We start from the raw sequence: 19155 nt of genomic DNA on the forward strand, positions 1-19155 counted from the left end.
ATAGTTTGGTTAGGAAAATTGAGAACAGAATTTAACACTTGCAAAGATAGGAAAAAAAAGGTTGTTACATAATTAAGATTTAAAAAATGCTCTTCATAAAATCAATGTTAAATAAAATCACATATCATTTTATTATTTTTCTTGCACAGAAAAGAAGACAAACTAAACCAAAATTCCCCTTTTATATTTTAAATAATAATGATTCTGTCAATACATATACATTTTGATTTCAGTTAATTATAAAAAAGTTACAAGTTTTGGAGAAGAGAAAATTCTAATATTGTTGTTAAGATTTCGCCAAAGAAATTGAGAAGGGAATTAAAGATTTTTAAAGACGGAAAACTGTTTTTTTTATTAGATAATTGGGATAATTAAAACATGACTGTTAATTAACACAGGCCGCTTTTTTTTTAATCTCGCACAGAAAAAGAAAAATATTAACCAAAATTCTGTCCATCTAAAAAAACATTGTACTGAGTAAATAGCAGTAACAAAAAACAGAAAAACATAACAGAAATAGAATTGTTATTAGATCATCTATATTTAAAATATAATAGGGGTGATTGTTATCCACACATGCTTTATTGTTTTTTGTTTATTTTTAAATCTGTTTACATTTTGGTCTATTTAGATATTTGATTTTATTCTGGGTTTATTTTTTGTTCATTGAAATAAGTGGATGCATGTAAAAAGACACTTAATTTTCATTTAATTCGTTCATTATAATTTCATTATACACACCGACACATAATGGACACACACGGTGGCGTTAGAGTGTGTGTGTGTGTGTGTATGTGTGTGTGTGTGTGTGTGTGGGGCAGGAGAGAAGGCAACATGTGTGAGAATACCTCTCATTCCATCAGTGACAGCTCTCAGCTGTCCTCCTGTCTGCCTCTCTGTCTCTGTCTGTCTCTCTGTCTCCAGCAGAGTCCATCTGTTAGTCCTCGCCCCCACAATGTCCCACGTTTAGCCCCCGACTGTGCCAGGTCTTGTGTTCCGGGCCGACATCAGACACCATGAACTGGCAGAAAAACATCATCCACGTGTAAGAGAAATGATGACACACACACACACAGAGACACACACTCACACACACACTGCTACACACCGTCCACCTGTCTTTGGTGCCTTGAAATGTGGTGAGAGACTCGGCTCTGGTCGAGCAGGGTGGGGGGTTTGTGGGGGGGTTTGTAGAAGTTTGCCACGAGAAACCAGAGCTCAGAGTTCAGCGACTGTGTGATCCAGCTTCTCACAAACGTCTCGTGAAGCCAAGAGTCCATATTTACTCTCCGACGCTGATGATTCTTCTTCCCTCTGAGGTGGAGATATGAATCTGTCCAGAGTCCAGATCCTCTTGACGTGGATTCTGTCTTTGTTTGCGGGTGAGTACTCGTGAGTTTACTCACTAGGAATCAGTCTCTTCTGGCGTGTGATCATGTGGTTAAAGTCACTTAAAAGTCTCTACAGTTGCTTCGGTGAGATGTTGGGTGAGCTCCACAAGGTTCATGTTGGACAGTAGAAGTTGCTGCATCGAGGATCATGTTCAGAAAGAGGAGAAGAGTATTAAACATGCCACTCTTAAGCCTAAAGGCCCAGTTTACATATAACTCTAACATATTAATGTTATTCCTCTATTTAACATGATTTATTTAATAAATTCTTATCTGTAAATCATCAATCAGGTATTTATTTCAACAAATTCACTTTAAAAAAAGGCAAATTTTTAATGTATTTAATTTGACGTGAACTTTTTCCATCGAGTTGTACTAGGTTAGTTGAGTGTAAAACCCATTGTGTTAAAATGGTTTGATTAAAATCATAGACAACGTGATAGTTTCTTTAATGATTTATTGTTATCTTAAACGTCTAAATTCAACTTTCAATCAATTTTTTTTTAAGCAAGGTACATTTCAAATACAACTGGCACTTGTCATACGACTAAGACAGTTTAAAATGTGATTTAATTAATAATTTCTCAGAAGTCCATATTTAATTGTTGTGATATTTTGTGGGATGTTACTCTACATCCTCTAGATCTATGGCAGTCATTGATCGTGGCTAAATATTTATTGATAGCATCATAAACCTGTCATCTTTGACAATGACAAATATCACTTCACCGCACTTTGACTCAGATCTGATACGACAAGTAAAAATGATTTGAAATATTGTACCCCCTGTGAAGATGTAGGGAAGAGGATTAGCACCTCCAAGTCTGAAGAAATAAGAAACAATGATATTGAACCATGAATAAGATCAGCAGAGAAGTTAAGATGGCGAGACTGGACCTCTGACATCCACTTGATACTCAGAGAAGATCTGTTGTCGACTGCGCTTCTCATCTTTCCAAATCTACGCGAAGAGACTTTAGCTTTTGTCCTTCAGGTAACTTTGAAATCAATAAAAAAAAAAACAGCTGACCATTCTCCACATTCCCACCTTCATACTCTCCATACCTCAGGAATCGTGCATAGCTGACGTCGCCCTGGTGCTGATTTATAAACGGTGAAAAAGTGCTTTTGGGCAGAACACGTGGTTGTTCTGTGTACACTTTGGAGGATTCAACTCTGACCCGACAGATATTTAGCAACATTCTTCTCCCCGTCATCTCGCTTTGAGGCAAAAATAATCGGCAACATCTGAAGTCTCGATTATGAAGCTTCACGTCTCGACTCACTAATGACTTGTTCCCCAAATAGTTGGATTCCTGGATAATAGGAAGTGGACTTGAATATCTAAGACCTGGTTGATCAGTTTCATAAAATGTTTGACATTTTAAACTAAAAGATGTTTAAAATTATGACAAAAACTTCTTTAAACAATTAGTCTTTGTGAGTCCTCTGATCTTACTGTTGATCTTACTGTTACTGCTGTCAATGTTGGTAAAGTAGAAATAGTGCTCTGTGATCAGGAGATGTTTTTTTTAACTCAGAATTACAATCACACACTGATGGGAGTAGGCTGCAACGCAGTTCACCAGCTAACCAACAGGAGAAATGTTTTTAAATGTATTTATGTATTTAGTTTTTGTGAATAAAAACGAAAACAGAAAATGTTTTCCATTTTACACATTTTAACAATGTATTTGTTTTCTATTATATATTAGGGCTGTTAAGGGATTACCAAATTAGAGAATAATAAATCTGTAATTAATTAATCTCGTTTTAATCTTCTGTAAAACTGCAGACTTTTTATTTAAAAATCTAGAGGATCAAAATATAGATATAGAAGAAGTTACTTATATTCTACTTTATTTAAGTCTTAAAGTGATAGTTCACCTACAATTCAAAATTCACTCATTTTCTACTCACCTCGTGTCGACTAGGGTTGGGATTATTTTCAGAGTAATCTGTTCCTTTTTAGAATTATAGACCATAATGTTTGTTCATTTTAATGTAGCGACTGAGACCCCAGGGATGAACTTCCTCCAAAAAGACACTTAAAACCATCCAAATACCTCCATACTACTCTTTTAACTTCCATCTTGACCTAAAGACTTGCGGAGAAGAAAACATGAAATAAGTAAGTAAGTAAGTAAGTAAGTAATTTTTATTTGTATAGCGCTTTTCTAGACCAGGGTCACAAAGCGCTTAAACAATCAAAACAATATTCAATAAAGTATATATTTTAAAGATCAAGATAAAACTGAGAACACAACAGGAGTTCCAGAAAATCAAGGACAAATAAAAACGTCTTTATTTTACGATCATTGTGGCGGACGTTTACAGTAGCAAGCAATATTTATTTATTTAATTTTTCAGTTTAACAGGAAGTACTCTGTGTTATATCGCGAGCGCCTCCATTGTAGACAGTAGACTGTGTTCACTCTGGAATCGGTTACGATATTTAAGTACTTTCAGTTTATAGCACTGTTAGTCTTTCAACGTCTGCCACAAACAAGTGTAAAATATAGACTTGTTACATTTTTTCTGATGCTATTATTGGTCTAAAAAAGTCTGTTGAAAAAAAGTAGCATTTGTTTTGTTAGCATGCAAAGCTAATAATTAACACCACAAGCTAAGCTAACAGACGAGCTTCTCCATCGCCACTGATTCAAAAAGAATCGCCAGCATTCGAGGCAGATTTATAACATTTGTTTAAGCACTGGCATATTTTTTAAAACACAGCAGTGACAGATTGTTACGAGGGTCTGATGGCTGCGGCGCGTCAGGATAAATGGATGCTGCCTGTCAGCCAACAGTTGGACATTATCTGCATCACTGCAGATGTGCAATAAAAGACGAGGCTCGGCTGTAAATCTCCGGGAGGTCTTTGCCACGAGACGCCGCAGATTTGCTGCGATAAATATTAACAAGCGGGTGTTTACACGCCAGTTCATCAAACAAAGGCAGTGAGAGCATAAATGTATATTTTTTCATAATGAAACAAATACAGAGTCGTGGTGAGGATTTATTTGAGTACGTTCTCGAACATAACTGTCATTATCGATAAATGGATATAGAAGATTATTTTAACTGAATACTTATTTTTGCAACTTCATGGCTTCATGAGCGCCTTCGATTTAATAATAATAAGAATAATACATTGAACTTATGTAACTAGTTATACAAAAGAGGATCATTTAATGATATCTTTAATTGTTAATAAATTTCGCCAGCACAAAAATGTAATATTGTAGACATCTGGAGTAGTACTGTAGCATTTATGGGTGTGAATTGTCAAGAATCTGGCGATACGATGCGTATCACGATTTAGTTGCAGTTCATTAGTAGTTATTCTTCAAAATTGCAGAAAATAATAACAATATCATTGTTGAAATGGGTTTGGGGCTGGAATACAAGACTGACAATAAACAAGAATACATCTAGTGAAAAGTAGATCAACTTCTTAAATTGAGGAATGTTGTAGAAACATGGGGGAGACTGGAGCCTATCCCAGAGTCATGGGGCGAGAGGCAGGGGACACCCTGGACAGGATGCAAGTCTGTTACAGGGCACACAGAAAGACAGACAATCATTGACACACATATTTAAATGTTTTTTTGTTAAACCAAACTTAACATCACACTAGCTTCATCAGTTTTTTTTGTTTCATTTTGACATATTTTGTGAGATATTTTTTGCACTATAAGGTTCACCGGAATTTAAAGGGGTATTAACTGTAACAAGGCTTGGTAGCATAATACCCCGGCGGCTCATGGAGTTATACTACAGAGATTTGCAGAGGTATACCAAGGTACATAACAGAGTAATACCACTTCTCCTTGTTGAGCAATACCACTTCTCTTTGCAAAGTAATACCACAGCGCCACTAGAGAGTTATACTACTGAGTTTTGCTGAGTAATACTATGGAGGCTTTCAGAGTAATACCAAGGCGTCTCGTTGAGTAACACTTCAGAGCCTTGTGGAGTAATACCAAGGCGCATCATGAGGGAATACCACTTCTCCTTGTGGAGTTGTACCACTGCTCTTCGCAGAGTTATACCATGGCGCCTCTTAGAGCTATACTACGGAGTTCTGTGAGGTAATACTACAGAGATTAGCAAAGTAATACCATCGCACCTCAAGGAGTAATACCATCGTGACATGTGGAGTAATACTACAGAGATTTGCGAAGTAACATCATGGTGCCTGAATGAGTATTACTATGGCAACTCGTGGAGTAATACTACAGAGATTTGTAAAGTAATACCATTGTGCCTCAAAGAGAAATACCATGGCAACTTGTGGAGTAATACGACAGAGATTAGGAAGTAATACCATGGCGCCTCAAAAAGTTTTACCATGGTGACCCATGGAGTAATGCTACAGAGCCTCACCGAGTAATACCACTGGGCCTCGAGGAGTAGTACTACGAGGCCTTGCAGTGCTGCTTTATAGCTTTCTGACATTTGGGCAGTTCTTTTTGAGCACTGGATATCACATAAAATTGTTTCAAAGTCAGGAAGTACAACCAAAATAAAAACATAAAGCTCATCGGACAATAAGGCTTAGTGTGGATTTTATTAGTCCAAAAACACTGTATGTTGGACATTTTTATAAATGCCTCTTGGTGGTAAATACATTCCAAATTGACTTTAATGTCGTCATATTGCTGAATTAAATCAAACCAAGGATCATTTGACCATCTATCGGGGCCAAAGGCTAAGAATGTTGAACTATGAAGCCACTCTTGAAACTCTACTGTCCTCAACCTGAAGCTCTCTGGTCACAGTTAAGCTGTCAAGTCTCAGCGTCTTGGCGGAAATTGGAGTTAAGAGAAGGAAGTGATTGACAGCTCCAAGTGGCTCCTCCATCGCACCTCGTTTCTATTTTGGTAGCGTAGCCGCGATCAAAGCCCGCTGGCTCGACAACAAGTCCCGGTCAGTCATGGCGACACAGAAAGTCATCGACACAAACGCTCGTCTAAAGTGCCCGAGATCTGGTGAAGACTCTGGTGAATGAAACTCACAAGCTACGGAACTTAAATGTGAGCGACGACACGAGTGTTTCATGGAACATGATCAGTGTGGCGGGCCAGCAGATTCCATAAATAACATGCAAAGGATGCGACTTGGGTAACAAAGCAAGCAGCCGTACGATAATCTGCAGGGTCGTATTTACAAAGCTCCTGAGCTGCTACTGAGATCTGCTGGTAAAGTTAAAGGCTTCATATCGTGACCTGAACTTAGGATACTAGAACAACTCTTGAAAACGACTTATTCTGAAATTATCCATTTTATTTGTGTATAATCACCCAAAAAAATGCCTTTTTTTATACTCTCTCTTTTATATCAAGACAAATTTAATGTTAAACCTTTTCCAAATCTTAGTTCTTTGTGTCATCTGAATATTTATTGTCGAATTTAACATTTAAACGTTTAAAATCAATAATTCAATAATCTCTATGTTTAAAAGTTAAAAGATTTAGTTGTTTTTATAATTTAATTAAATGATTTGAATAGTGAAAGGTGATGAAATGATTATCTTGAGGATCGAATATTTTAAAAAAATTATAATCCCCAGAAACATTTTAATATTTAATTGAAAAAGCTACAATTAAAGAAAATATATGTTCAATTTAGAAAATTCATTTTCTCAGAATTATTGTAATTTGAATGGAAAATATCTGCTTAAAAATCTAATTTCCAATCATTTTATTTCATTGAAAATATTCTATTTTTTTTCCAAAACAATTTTAAAAACATGAATAAAAGTAACCATTAATAAACAAATTATTTAAATTCAATTATTCATAAAAAGAAATGCAACCTTTTAATCTAAAAACAATCAAATTAAATTGTTAAAAAACTTTCAATATCCTAATGGCACTGATATACTTCCATACAATCACCATCTAAATGTCGATAAGTTGTAAATCAACCCAAAACAGAATGACATTTTCTTCTTGTAAAGTGAAATAATAGTACTAATCATGAACTTTATATAAGAAATCCTGTAAAGAAGTCCTAGAAAACATCTCTAATTTCTTACACACTGTTTGTAATTAGACGTCACTTCAGACATGATATAAGCAGACCAACTTCAGAGAATGTCGCACCATCCGTACAGATTTAAATCCTTCCTTGAGTTTATTTCCGTAACAGGGGAGTCTGGAGCCTGTCCCAGCTACACGGGTGAAACAGGGACATCATAAATTAGGATTATTAAAATAAAAACACAGTTTCTCAGAGGAACATTCATACACTCATATTGTTGTGTTGGTATTAAAGCAGCAATGTGTTAAATTGAAAAAAAACGTTTCTGGCTCCCCCCAGAGTAAGAAAATTGTAAGGGCAATGTCCTGGAACCTTTGTTGTCACCTACCGCATGTGAATTTGTTTACTTCAAAAGTGAAATCAGTATTATCTATCTATATGTATCATTGTTTTTTTTATGGTATACAGTATATTTCAATAAAGTTTGTAAATATCCTTCTAAATTGCAGAGTAATACCACAAGATAGCACTTACTTACTTACTTACTTACTTATCATATAATTAACATGTAAATATTTCCACCCTTTATTCATTTTTTTTGTCGCAATCAAACTTCCTGCCGCTAGATGGCAGTACTCATTACGTCCTCCAGAACAATTGAATCATTTCAGATTCATGCGATGACCAAGTACAAGAGGATACAGTAGCTTTTAAAGCTGATGTTTGGACATATTTTTGTTTCAAAACAAACAAAAACTAACACAATGTTGTCAAGAGGCATGTGGTCTGTAAATTCTGCAACACCAGAGTCAAGTACTCGTTAATACTACAAATATATCCTTGTATCACAATACTGTGGATCGTATCGTTGCCCCTGTGGTGTGATACATATATTGTCGCCAGATTATTCTAAACATAACCTCTAGTAGTGAAGAACATCGTTAAATATGAGCTTCAGAGACAAAACATAGGAAGAACATTTTTAAATATTACGTAGTGCTTCTTTAAATACTGAAAGATTTTCACAGATTACTTCAGTCTGTCCCCGAGATTCAAAAAAGTGTGTCAGAATCATCACATACTTATTGATGGATAAGTTACCAAAGTAGGTTGACGAAAGACAAGAAGATCTCATCTTTAATATGAATTCCAGTACAAGCCAGTTGGATCTGTAGTTCAATATATTCACGAACCTTGACGGGAGATGTTTGTCCTTGCGAGGAGGAGAAGATGACGAGCTGGACCATAATGAGCCACAATTTATTGAACCATTAGTGGAAATGCTCCCTGGTCTTAGCAGATGTCTGGTCATTTCCCGGCTCTTTATTATGGTAATATATGTTAACTTCTGCTATCAAGACAGACTGTGCTGCTACACTCTTGCATTTGTACCATCATTTGTCTTCTGTCTGTGCGAGTTGTCATACATTTTTTTTACGGGCGTTGAATTATTTACAGGCTCGTAAACGCGGGGGGGGGTTAAAAAAAATCCTCAAAAGGGCTCCAGAGTTAAGAGGTGTTAAAGACAGGTTAATTGTGTTCAACTCTAACCCATGCAAAGTAAACTTCCAGTGGATCGGAACAACCTAGTTTTCCAGAACAGCCTCTTAGCGCGGAGATTAGCGTTGCTCGCGGAGAGGTGATCGCGGCGCTTATGCAGCTCATGACGAATTCACTTTGGATGTTTCTGCGATGAGTAACGTCAGTCGCTGTCGACCCTGATGTCTGTTCCTTCCCGTCTGTCATCTGATCGTTCCCGTCTCTTCCTCGGCGACCCCCCTCTCCTGCATTCTCCCCTGAACTCGCTCGCACAGAGCGGCTAAAGTGTCGTACGGCAGAGAAATGTTTGTGAATCAGATCAATCAGCTGGTTTCTGCTGTGAGTTCCGGTATGAAAGAGATGGCTGGTATGTGAGCGTCAGCTTCTCTCTCCGGGGAGCTCAGACACGATGAACCCAAAATAAAGTTGGCAATGAATGTGTGAACCAATGTCGGTGTCGAGTCTGTGTATCGTTTGGCTCGGAGTTTGATGTGGTCGCAATCCTGCGAAGCTTAACATAGGACATTTTCACTGTGGGTCACTATCCATGCAGTTACACTGTTTTGACGCCAGGGGGAGCCAGAAACATTGTTTTGATTTTCACATATTGCTGCTTTAACATGTATGACGTTATTTAACTATAAAAAAGACTGGTCAGAGATGATAAGACGATAAGTAATGGACTGAATAAGCTTCATGAAACAAGGAACTCTCTGATCTAAAATCAATAATACCATATTAAAACTGAGAGCGCCACCTACATCACCCTAAATAAAAAAGGACATTGACATCTGATGCCTTTCATACAGACAGACAGACTGCAAGTCATCCAACAATATTTTGCCTCGATAATACACACAATTTTTGTATTAGTTTAATGTTTTTTTTGGTAAACATCTTAAAAATGTGTATTGTGGAATATTTTAGAATTTCAATTCATGTATTGTAGAAGAAAGGGGAACTTCTTCCATTCCATTAAACCAACAAAAAAATTAAAACCAACTATGATCTAAGATAATATATCAAAATAAATAATACATTTTTGTGAGGGCATTGAAAAATATATCAGTACCTAAAAAAAATAAAAAGCTGAATCAAATGTATCTCAAAAATAATTAAGGGGAGCAATAACTGATGTGATGCAATTACATTTAAAAGCAATATACTTCATTTTGTTTTTTACCTTTATATTCTTTTTTATCTTTCTCCGTCAAACACCCTCTTGCTAACACTAGAGAGCGCTGTTGCTATGAAACATGTCTTATTAGAGAACATTATTCTGAGTTTGTGTACGTGTGAGAGAATCGTCGAGTTCAATCGTCAAAAATAAATAGATATTTACAAGCTGGAATGTATCAGGTTTGTTGTACTCTATACATATATACAAAATTACAATTACAAAAGTATCAATCAATATAATGTGTTTTGAGAAGTGAATTTTATTTCTAAAGTTTGTCCTTTTAATGGGTTCAAACAAGTGCAACTAAAGGTTCCTCCTGTAAAGGTTTATTGACCTGATTGTTTGTGTGTTTTAGGTTCAGCTGTTTGCTCCAAAGATGAGACAAAGCTGGTTACCCAACTGTTCAGTGGTTACAACAAGGTGGTCCGACCAGTGAACCACTTCAGCGAGGCCGTGGTGGTCACGGTGGGCCTGCAGCTGATTCAGCTGATCAGTGTGGTAGGACAGTATTCAATCTGTATTTAATGCTCATACAACACGAAATAAATATGATAAATGAATCAAGTTATCTGCAGTGGCCTTTAAAACAATACTAATATTTATTTAGGATGGGATATTTAAAATGCATCTCAAATTTTCGTACACTCTATAAACAACCAATGGCAGACTTTGGATCGTTACAAATCAAGTTTACGTGAACCGAACATCAACTCGCAGTACACGTTTCTGCCACTCGAGGGCAGTGTTGGATTGGTTTGTGATAAGTGACGAAGTGATAAACGCATCATTGTTTAATTCCCCATTATATTTTTTTAAAAGACTGTTCAGAAATCCAAACACTGATTATATAGAAAAGTTTCAAAACAATATAAATCTAATGCAAACTAAACATAAGTGTCAATCCTTGTCGTTATATTATTATTATTTTATTAACCGTTGGTTATTAAATATGCAGAACAAAACAGAAGTTAGTTTTAAACTAACCGTCTTTAAATTTCTCCCCAAATTGTTTTCTCTTTTATTATATTTTTTTCATCAGTCATTTCCCGCTCGAGGTACTCATAAAAGTAATCTAATTCTAAAGTATTTTTGTTTAATTTAACAGAACAAATGTTTCTAGTATTCTCGCTGCACCTCATAAAGGTTGCATTATTGACTATACACACATTTTTATTTATAAATCTCACTGTCAACATATTAAAACAAAAAAAAAGGGAAAAAAGCCATTTCTTACGTCTCCCTCTGTCCCTAATACATAATGGTTGTATTATGTATTATCTTTTATTTTGTTTCTCAACACCCCACAGTTGTTTGACTGTTATTAAACTTTTTGCTTTTGCTGCTCGTCAGGATGAAGTCAACCAGATTGTGACCAGTAATGTTCGACTTCGACAGGTATGGCACGAAAGAAAACTGATCTTTTCATTTTGAATCTTTGTTTTTGAACCCAAAAAAAACGTTTTTACAGTGTAATTGACTTTTAATTGTTTTAAAAGGCAGAATCAATTGATTTTGATTCACATGAATACACTTTTGTTGTTGTTTTTAACAAATCTTGTATACCTAAATATCAACAACAGAGCTGATTGTGGAACAAGTCAGACTCGTGTTACTTCAGAGTAAATATAATCTTTAAAAAAAAAAAAAAACACAGAAATTTTTAATCAATAGAACACAAATAATACGAGATATTTTTTCTACAGCCCCGTATCAAATGACTCACGGATCGGTACAGGTACCTGGACCAAAAGTACATCAATTAATAGAAACATACGATTTAGTTTCTCTTCTTCTTCTCTATTTTTCCGTAGCTTATTAGCTTGAATAAACAAAGCCAGTGTTCTATAGGACGAGAAAAGTGGGCAAGAATGGATTGACTCTGGCCACAATAAAACATGGCTTCTACAAGAGGTCAAAGAACCAAGGAGGAAACTTCATGTCTAATTTCAGGGTTTCAAACAGAAAAAAATTATCAAACATACTTTAAACTTTGCATGTTTTCTTGTTGTATTTTCACACTGGATTAGTGTCACTAAAAGTCTTAACTTCACAACAGCAATGGATCGATGTGAACCTCAAGTGGGATCCTCAAGAGTACGGAGGCATCACAAAGATTCGAGTTCCTTCCACGGACATCTGGAAACCAGACCTGGTTCTTTACAACAAGTAAAAACCCTCGAAGCTGCAGACGTCGACCGTCCTCCCTCCATCTTACCTTCGCTCTCATCCTTCTCCACAGTGCAGACGGTGACTTCGCCATCATCCACGAGACCAAAGTTCTGCTGGAACACACCGGGAAGATCACCTGGAACCCGCCCGCCATCTTCAAGAGCTACTGCGAGATCGTCGTCCTCCACTTTCCCTTCGACCAGCAGAACTGCAGCATGAAACTGGGCACCTGGACGTACGACGGCAAACTGGTCATAATCAACCCAGTAAGAGGTTTTTTTTTTCATCTCAAGACAAAGTTTGCTCAAACAAGGGCAGAGCAATCAAACCTCGCTCCTCATTAACCTCCCACAAGGAGAAAACAGATCTTCAGGTGAAGCACATTTCATATATCATTAAAGATTTATCATACCTTTAAACACTTGTTGTAAAAATTTGATGATTCTCAACTCCAAAGTGGTCATAATCCTCTCAGATTGATTAGAAATAAATCCCTGGTCTGGTGGTTTTTTTTTTTTTTTACCCCGATTCCATTTTTAATGGCGCCGTGAAAGCATAATATCCACATCAGAGACGGTAACTTCTTCGGAGGAACCTGAAGGTTTGACAAACGTTTAAGAAACAATTCTTAACTCAAGTGAAATACTTTAGTCAACCGATGACCTCGAAGGAATCTGGGAGAAAAAATGTATCTTAATATTTATGGAGATGATTAAACATGAAGGAATAAAAATATTCTGTATTTCATCAGAATATTGAATGGTTGAATATACTGTTAACTATTTACTTGTTGCTTTTTTAACATTTATTTATTTTTAAATAATTTAATTAAATAATTTCTATCGTGGAAGGTTTTGTTGTGTTGTTTGAATAGTTGCATTTAAAAAATTTTTTGCCACTATAATTGGGCTTAATGTTAATGATTAAGTATCTCTTTTTATATTAAATTTAAAGGGCCTCAAATGAAACGATATTAAACTTACATTTATTTTTAGACTATTGAATTTAGAATATCAAACTCTGTGTAGAAAATTACTTAAATTATTAGAAACAATTAAACCTTTCAATACAGAAATTCTGGAATTCAATTATTCCAGAAATACTAATTGAACCATTCAATATAGACATCTTTTTATTTAATTATTTAAAAAAATGTTAAATGCTTATCCCCTGTGTTATTTCAGGGTCAAAGGTGACCCAAAAGCAAGAAAACAAATGTGTTTGTGGTATCCCCTGTGTGGCTTCTGAGTCATTGGTTTTCAGGACTCCGGGTCAACTTGACCATGAGATAACACAAGGGGTAAAGAAAACTTTTTTCAATAAACTTCTTTTTTTTAACATTTGAAATGTTAAATTAATCCATATTTGATGACACAGATTTTCTTGAATAAAACAAAGTAGTAAAATAGGAAAATGGTGGATTAGGGAAGGCAGGTATGTCAAATAAAGGATAGATGGATTGGTGGTTGGATAAACCAGAGGAAGTTGGAATGAATGCAGGTCTGGAAAACGATGTATAAATAGATCCGAGAAAAAGAAAGAAAGAAATTTTAGTCAAAATACTGACTTCATCACTAAAGTGACATCACTTCCTTCCTCTCGTAGGACAGCGATCGACCGGATCTAAGCAACTTCATGGAATCCGGAGAGTGGGTTCTGACCGACTACCGGAGCTGGAAGCACTGGGTCTACTACACCTGCTGCCCTGACACGCCGTACCTGGACATCACCTACCACTTCCTGATGCTACGACTGCCGCTCTACTTCATCGTCAACGTCATCATTCCCTGCATCCTCTTCTCCTTCCTGACTGGACTCGTCTTCTACCTGCCCACTGACTCTGGTATGTAGTCGACTTTAGTTCTGGTGAGGGTGTGTATTGGCAATAATCTGGCGACACAATATGTTGCGATACTGTAGTAACAAGGATATATTTGTAGTATTGTTAAGTACTTGACTCTGGTGTTGCAGAATTTACAGACCACATGACTCTTGACGAAGTCATAACTGCTTTTATTTGTTTTGAAACAAAAATATGTCCAAACATCAGCTTTAAAAGCTGCCGGAAGTTAAACTGTAACACAAAAATGAACAAACGCTGTGAATATTTGGATGTTTATTGTAAAATAAATATTTTTAACAAATTTGATCAAAATATAAATAAAAAAACTTGGATAAAAATACAAGATGGTTTGAAAGACAAAAAAAATGATACAGTGCACTTGAATATTGATACAGTATAATTGTGTCAGTTTTTTTTTTAAAGTTTTTTTTATCATTTTTACTTTGACTCAGATTCATTTTTAGTCATCTTAGTTTGAAGCATTCAATTTCATGGCAGCTACACTACACAAACCTGTCAACAATGTTGCTCTCTTTACCAAACTAAAAATGGCGGACACCACATGCCGCACGGCTAGTTTTAATTTGGGCGTACACAAAACACTCACTTTGTCACAACAGAACAGTGACAGTTTCAAACTACCAACACTCTCAGACTGAAAAAATATTTTTCTTCTTACCTACATGTTGCATATTGACGAGTGAACCCAAACAGAATGAACGTCATGGGGAGAAATCAGGTAACGCAGGTTAAGGTGTTGAATATAAACAAGACTGAACTTAGTGTACAAATTACAAAAACTATGCTAGAACAATAACATCGATTAAAACGTAGTTTAAAAACACTTTCTCTGAACCTGCAAGGCACGATGTGACGCGTTCAATAACAAAACATTTTACAGCAAAACGTTTTTACTCAATGAAACTCAACTAAATAAACAAATAAACAACAGAAACGTCCATTTTTGTATTGCCTACGAAGCTAAAGGACCAGTGAAATGCCACAACACCCCGGCGATGACTGGGAACGAGAGGATACAGTGGACTCCAGAAGCTTTTAAAGCTGATGTTTGGACATATTTTGGTTTTTAAGTCGATAAAGTAGCAATAAATGAATAATTAGACCACTTTTTGTGGCGTTTATTCTTTTTCTATATTTTGCATGTATTTTTGGAGGTCTATGGTGTCCCAAAAGTGCAAAACTAATTTACAAACTCAAACAAAATTGCAATATCTGATACAAAATTACAATTTCCTTAAAGAATTTTACACTGAACTGAAACAATCAAACACATTTTGACACATACATTTTGTTTAGATTTGTTTTAAAGTTTTGTTTCAGGAAATTGCAATTTTGTTTTGGAGTTTGAGACAAACTTACAATTTCCTGAAACATATCTACAGAGTTTGAAATAGAATTATAATTTCCTGAAACAAATGTACAGAGTTGGGTCACCGTATCGCAGAAAAATCCCACATGTGATCTTGGAGTAAGACCGAGTACGAATGACAACCCCATGTGACCCCTGCATGTGTCCAGGTGAGAAGATGACCTTGTCCATCTCTGTCCTGCTGTCACTCACCGTGTTCCTGCTGGTCATCGTGGAGCTGATCCCGTCCACCTCCAGCGCCGTGCCCCTCATCGGGAAGTACATGCTCTTCACCATGGTGTTCGTCATCGCCTCCATCATCATCACCGTCATCGTCATCAACACACACCACCGATCCCCCAGCACACACACCATGCCGCCCTGGATACGCAAGGTGTGTGTTTTATTTTTTTTTTTTTTAATAAAAACTAAAAGCACTGGAGCAAAACACTTTTTCTCTCTCTCAGGTCTTCATCGAAAAAATCCCCAACATGATGTTCTTCTCCACCATGAAGCGTCCGAGTCAGGAGATCCGACAGAAGAACACGTTTCCCACCGACATGGATATTTCAGACATCTCAGGTGACAATTTACTTTAGGATGATAAATGTTGATGAGGCCTCATGATACTGTGTCTTCATTTCGAAAGTCCTCTAGATGGTAGTAGTGTGCATTGACTAGAATCTGGTGTTACGTTATACATCATGAGGTAACGGTACTATATATTTGTGATATATTGATATAGGATATATTTGTAGTATTGTCGAGTACTTGACTCTGGTGTTGCAGAATTTACAGACGACATGACTCTTGACAAAGTCGTAACTACTTTTATTTGTTTTGAAACCAAAATATGTCCAAACATCAGCTTTAAAAGCTGCTTGAATCCCCTGAATCCTCTCGTCCTCAGTCATCGTCGAGATTTCATTAGTCCTTTAGCTGCTGAGGACGTAAACGTGATCAATCATTCCATTTAGCTGCGGGAAGTTAAACTGCAACACAAAAATAACAAATGCTGTGAATATTTTGATATTTATTGTAAAATAAATATATTTTACAAAGTTTATCATTAGTTTTGAAACCAAATATATCCAAACATCAGCTTTAAAAGCTGCTGGAGTCCACTGTATCCTCTCGTCCCCAGTCATCGCCGGGGTCTCGTGGGATTTCACATTTCCTTTAGCTTCATTGGCAGTACAAAAATGGAATGCGTTTAAAGCTGATGTTTGGACATATTTTTGTTTCAAAACAAATAAAAGTAGTTACGACTTCATCAAGAGTCATGTGGTCTGTAAATTCTGCAACACCAGAATCAAATACTCGGCAATACTACAAATATATCTTTGATCCTACAGTATCACAACATATGGTATCGTGATACGTATTGTATTACCAGACTCTTGCCAGATTACTAATACACACCTGTACCATCTAGTGGACTTTCAAAATGAAGTCAATGCATCATAAAACCTCATCAACCCACTACAATGGTCTAACGGTCCGTCTTGCAGGCAATCCCACTCCCACCACCGTCACCTACCAGTCCCCCATCGTCAAGAACCCTGATGTCCGCAGTGCTATCGAAGGCATCAAATACATCGCAGAGACTATGAAGTCGGACGAAGAATCTAACAATGTAAGACTGATTTTAAGAATTTGTTATTAAAAAGGTAAAAAAGATTTTAAATGTTAGCTAGTAGTGACGTGTTGATGAAGCCTCATGAAACAGCTAATGATGTGTCATGACACAGTGGCTACATTTTACAGCAGCGCTAACCCACAAAACCAAATTGGTTGAGGGACTTAATAAGTTTCAAAACTTTGGTGTGTTGCAGGCAGCGGAGGAGTGGAAGTTCGTGGCCATGGTTCTGGATCACATACTCCTGTGTGTGTTCATGGCCGTGTGCATCATCGGAACGCTCGCCGTCTTCGCCGGGAGGCTCATCGAGCTCAACCAGGCCTAGCACGACGACACACCAGGACACTAATGGAGACGTTATAAATAGCAACTAGAGGTGTCTTCGTGGCGGTACCAAGGCGACTCGGAGGAGTCATGTGATCTCTAAGGATTGTACTTGAACCTTTTTGTTTTTGTTTTTAATTGATGTATTTTTCCAGTTGTTTTCAGATCAGAGAGCAAAATATTCTCCAGACTTGGAGTTTTATTGGTTTATTTTGCTCCGACATCACATGTTTTTTGTCAAGAGAACATTTTGATTAACTACTATTTTTTCCTGCAGACAAATAATTGTGTTTCAAATAATTATATGATTCAAGGTGTTTTCATTTAAACCTTCAAAAATACTTATACATGTAATGGTGTTTGTAGAGGGAGGGTAAAACAAATGATGAAATGTTAACGTTTATAAAAATATAAAAACGTAACTAGGAAACACACATTTTCTTATTGATCAAAAGTGCAAAACGTTTAATTGAAATAAAGTTCAGCTTGTTTTGAAGAATGCATAACAAATGTAAATATCAAAAAATACAATCTAAAAAAAGAAATATTAATAATAAGTCTTGATTGAGATGATTTACTAAAACAATGTATTGAAGTTGAAATAATTTCTACCAGGCGGACGATGTGCAATAAAAGTTTATGTGAGGATAAGTTAATATAAAGATCTAACTTTTTAAATAAAGGTTATTAAAAAAAAAGTTTTGAAAAACAACATAATAGAAAATATGGATGGATGGAATATAGATGAAAATAATGGTTAATTTAGTTTTGAAGGGCATGCGTGTCTTAAATTTGGTGTGTATTAACTAAAACATCCGCTTTGAAATGTTCTGAAAGAATATATCGTCTAAAAAATGCTTAAGACATTTTGAAGGCGAATATTCATTATTGTAATATTTATAAAGTTGTTTGACGTCGTTTTATTCCATGTTAAGTCTCTGCTGCAGCCAAGTTAACTTTAACAACTTTATTTATTGTGCAGCTGTGAACCTTTTCTCATGTTCTTGTAAAAACTTGTTGGTTGTGTGTTTTATAAAAAAAATGAAAAGAAAATCTCTTGAAAATGGGAAATAAACATCTTCAATCAGCGGTTCAGTTTGTGACAGTGAAAACAAAATTACATTTAAATTCATCTTTTTACAGCAGAAATTATATTATATTTATATACTGTATATACAGACAATTGATAATTAGCTTATAGTGTTTTTGGAGGGTGATGGAATAGGGATAGAGTAAAACACAAATAATAAAAATGCAAAGTTATCAATAAATACATGAAAAATAAAAAGGAATTGTTAAAATTGTTCTGGTTTTTCCAACATTTGAAATAAAAAACGAATTAAAGAGAACCTAAGGTAGTTGAGTTTTCAAATTATACACAATACAAAATTCAGAAAAAAAAGGGTAATTGTGGTTAAAGTTCGGTTTAAATTAAAAGATTAAATTCATTGTTAATGGAAGAAAAAAGCCTGTGATTTAAAAAAAAAAGAAACATCAATTTTATACGACTCTGAAATAAGAGCAAAGAAAGCTGCAGCAGCGACTAAAGGAGGATGAAGAGATTTATGAGAGCGATGAAAGAAAGGGCGTCTTCATCCTTGTAACCAACATTAAAACACATGTTGGGCACATTTTGGGGCGATCAGAGTCACTTTTTGTTTGACGTTGAGGTTACAGAAGAACCAGCTTCGTCGACATGAATATACGATCATT

General features: G+C 35.9%; 1 protein-coding gene across 1 annotated transcript; it reads left to right on the forward strand.

Annotated features, from left to right (window-relative positions):
* The first annotated feature begins 1293 nt into the window (after window positions 1-1293).
* Window positions 1294-19113, forward strand: chrna1 (cholinergic receptor, nicotinic, alpha 1 (muscle)). Its single transcript, XM_087802273.1, has 10 exons — window positions 1294-1382; window positions 10454-10596; window positions 11449-11493; window positions 12155-12264; window positions 12338-12533; window positions 13873-14110; window positions 15650-15873; window positions 15947-16061; window positions 16991-17115; window positions 17315-19113. Exons 1-10 carry the CDS (start codon window positions 1328-1330, stop codon window positions 17441-17443), a joined length of 1380 nt encoding a protein of 459 aa, XP_087658399.1. The 5' UTR covers window positions 1294-1327; the 3' UTR covers window positions 17444-19113.
* The last annotated feature ends 42 nt before the right edge of the window (window positions 19114-19155 follow it).

The sequence above is a fragment of the Callionymus lyra genome, chromosome 11, assembly GCF_982586985.1.
Source record: "Callionymus lyra chromosome 11, fCalLyr1.hap1.1, whole genome shotgun sequence".
NCBI lineage: Eukaryota > Metazoa > Chordata > Actinopteri > Syngnathiformes > Callionymidae > Callionymus > Callionymus lyra.

What these genes read in the sequence shown, in the direction of transcription:
- chrna1 (XM_087802273.1), top strand. Translation starts at nt 1,328, where the DNA reads ATGAATCTGTCCAGAGTCCAGATCCTCTTGACGTGGATTCTGTCTTTG. An exon ending in GACCTGGTTCTTTACAACAA is followed by an intron (nt 12,265 to 12,337) that starts GTAAAAACCCTC and finishes CCTTCTCCACAG; the next exon opens with TGCAGACGGTGACTTCGCCA. An exon ending in GGATATTTCAGACATCTCAG is followed by an intron (nt 16,062 to 16,990) that starts GTGACAATTTAC and finishes TCCGTCTTGCAG; the next exon opens with GCAATCCCACTCCCACCACC.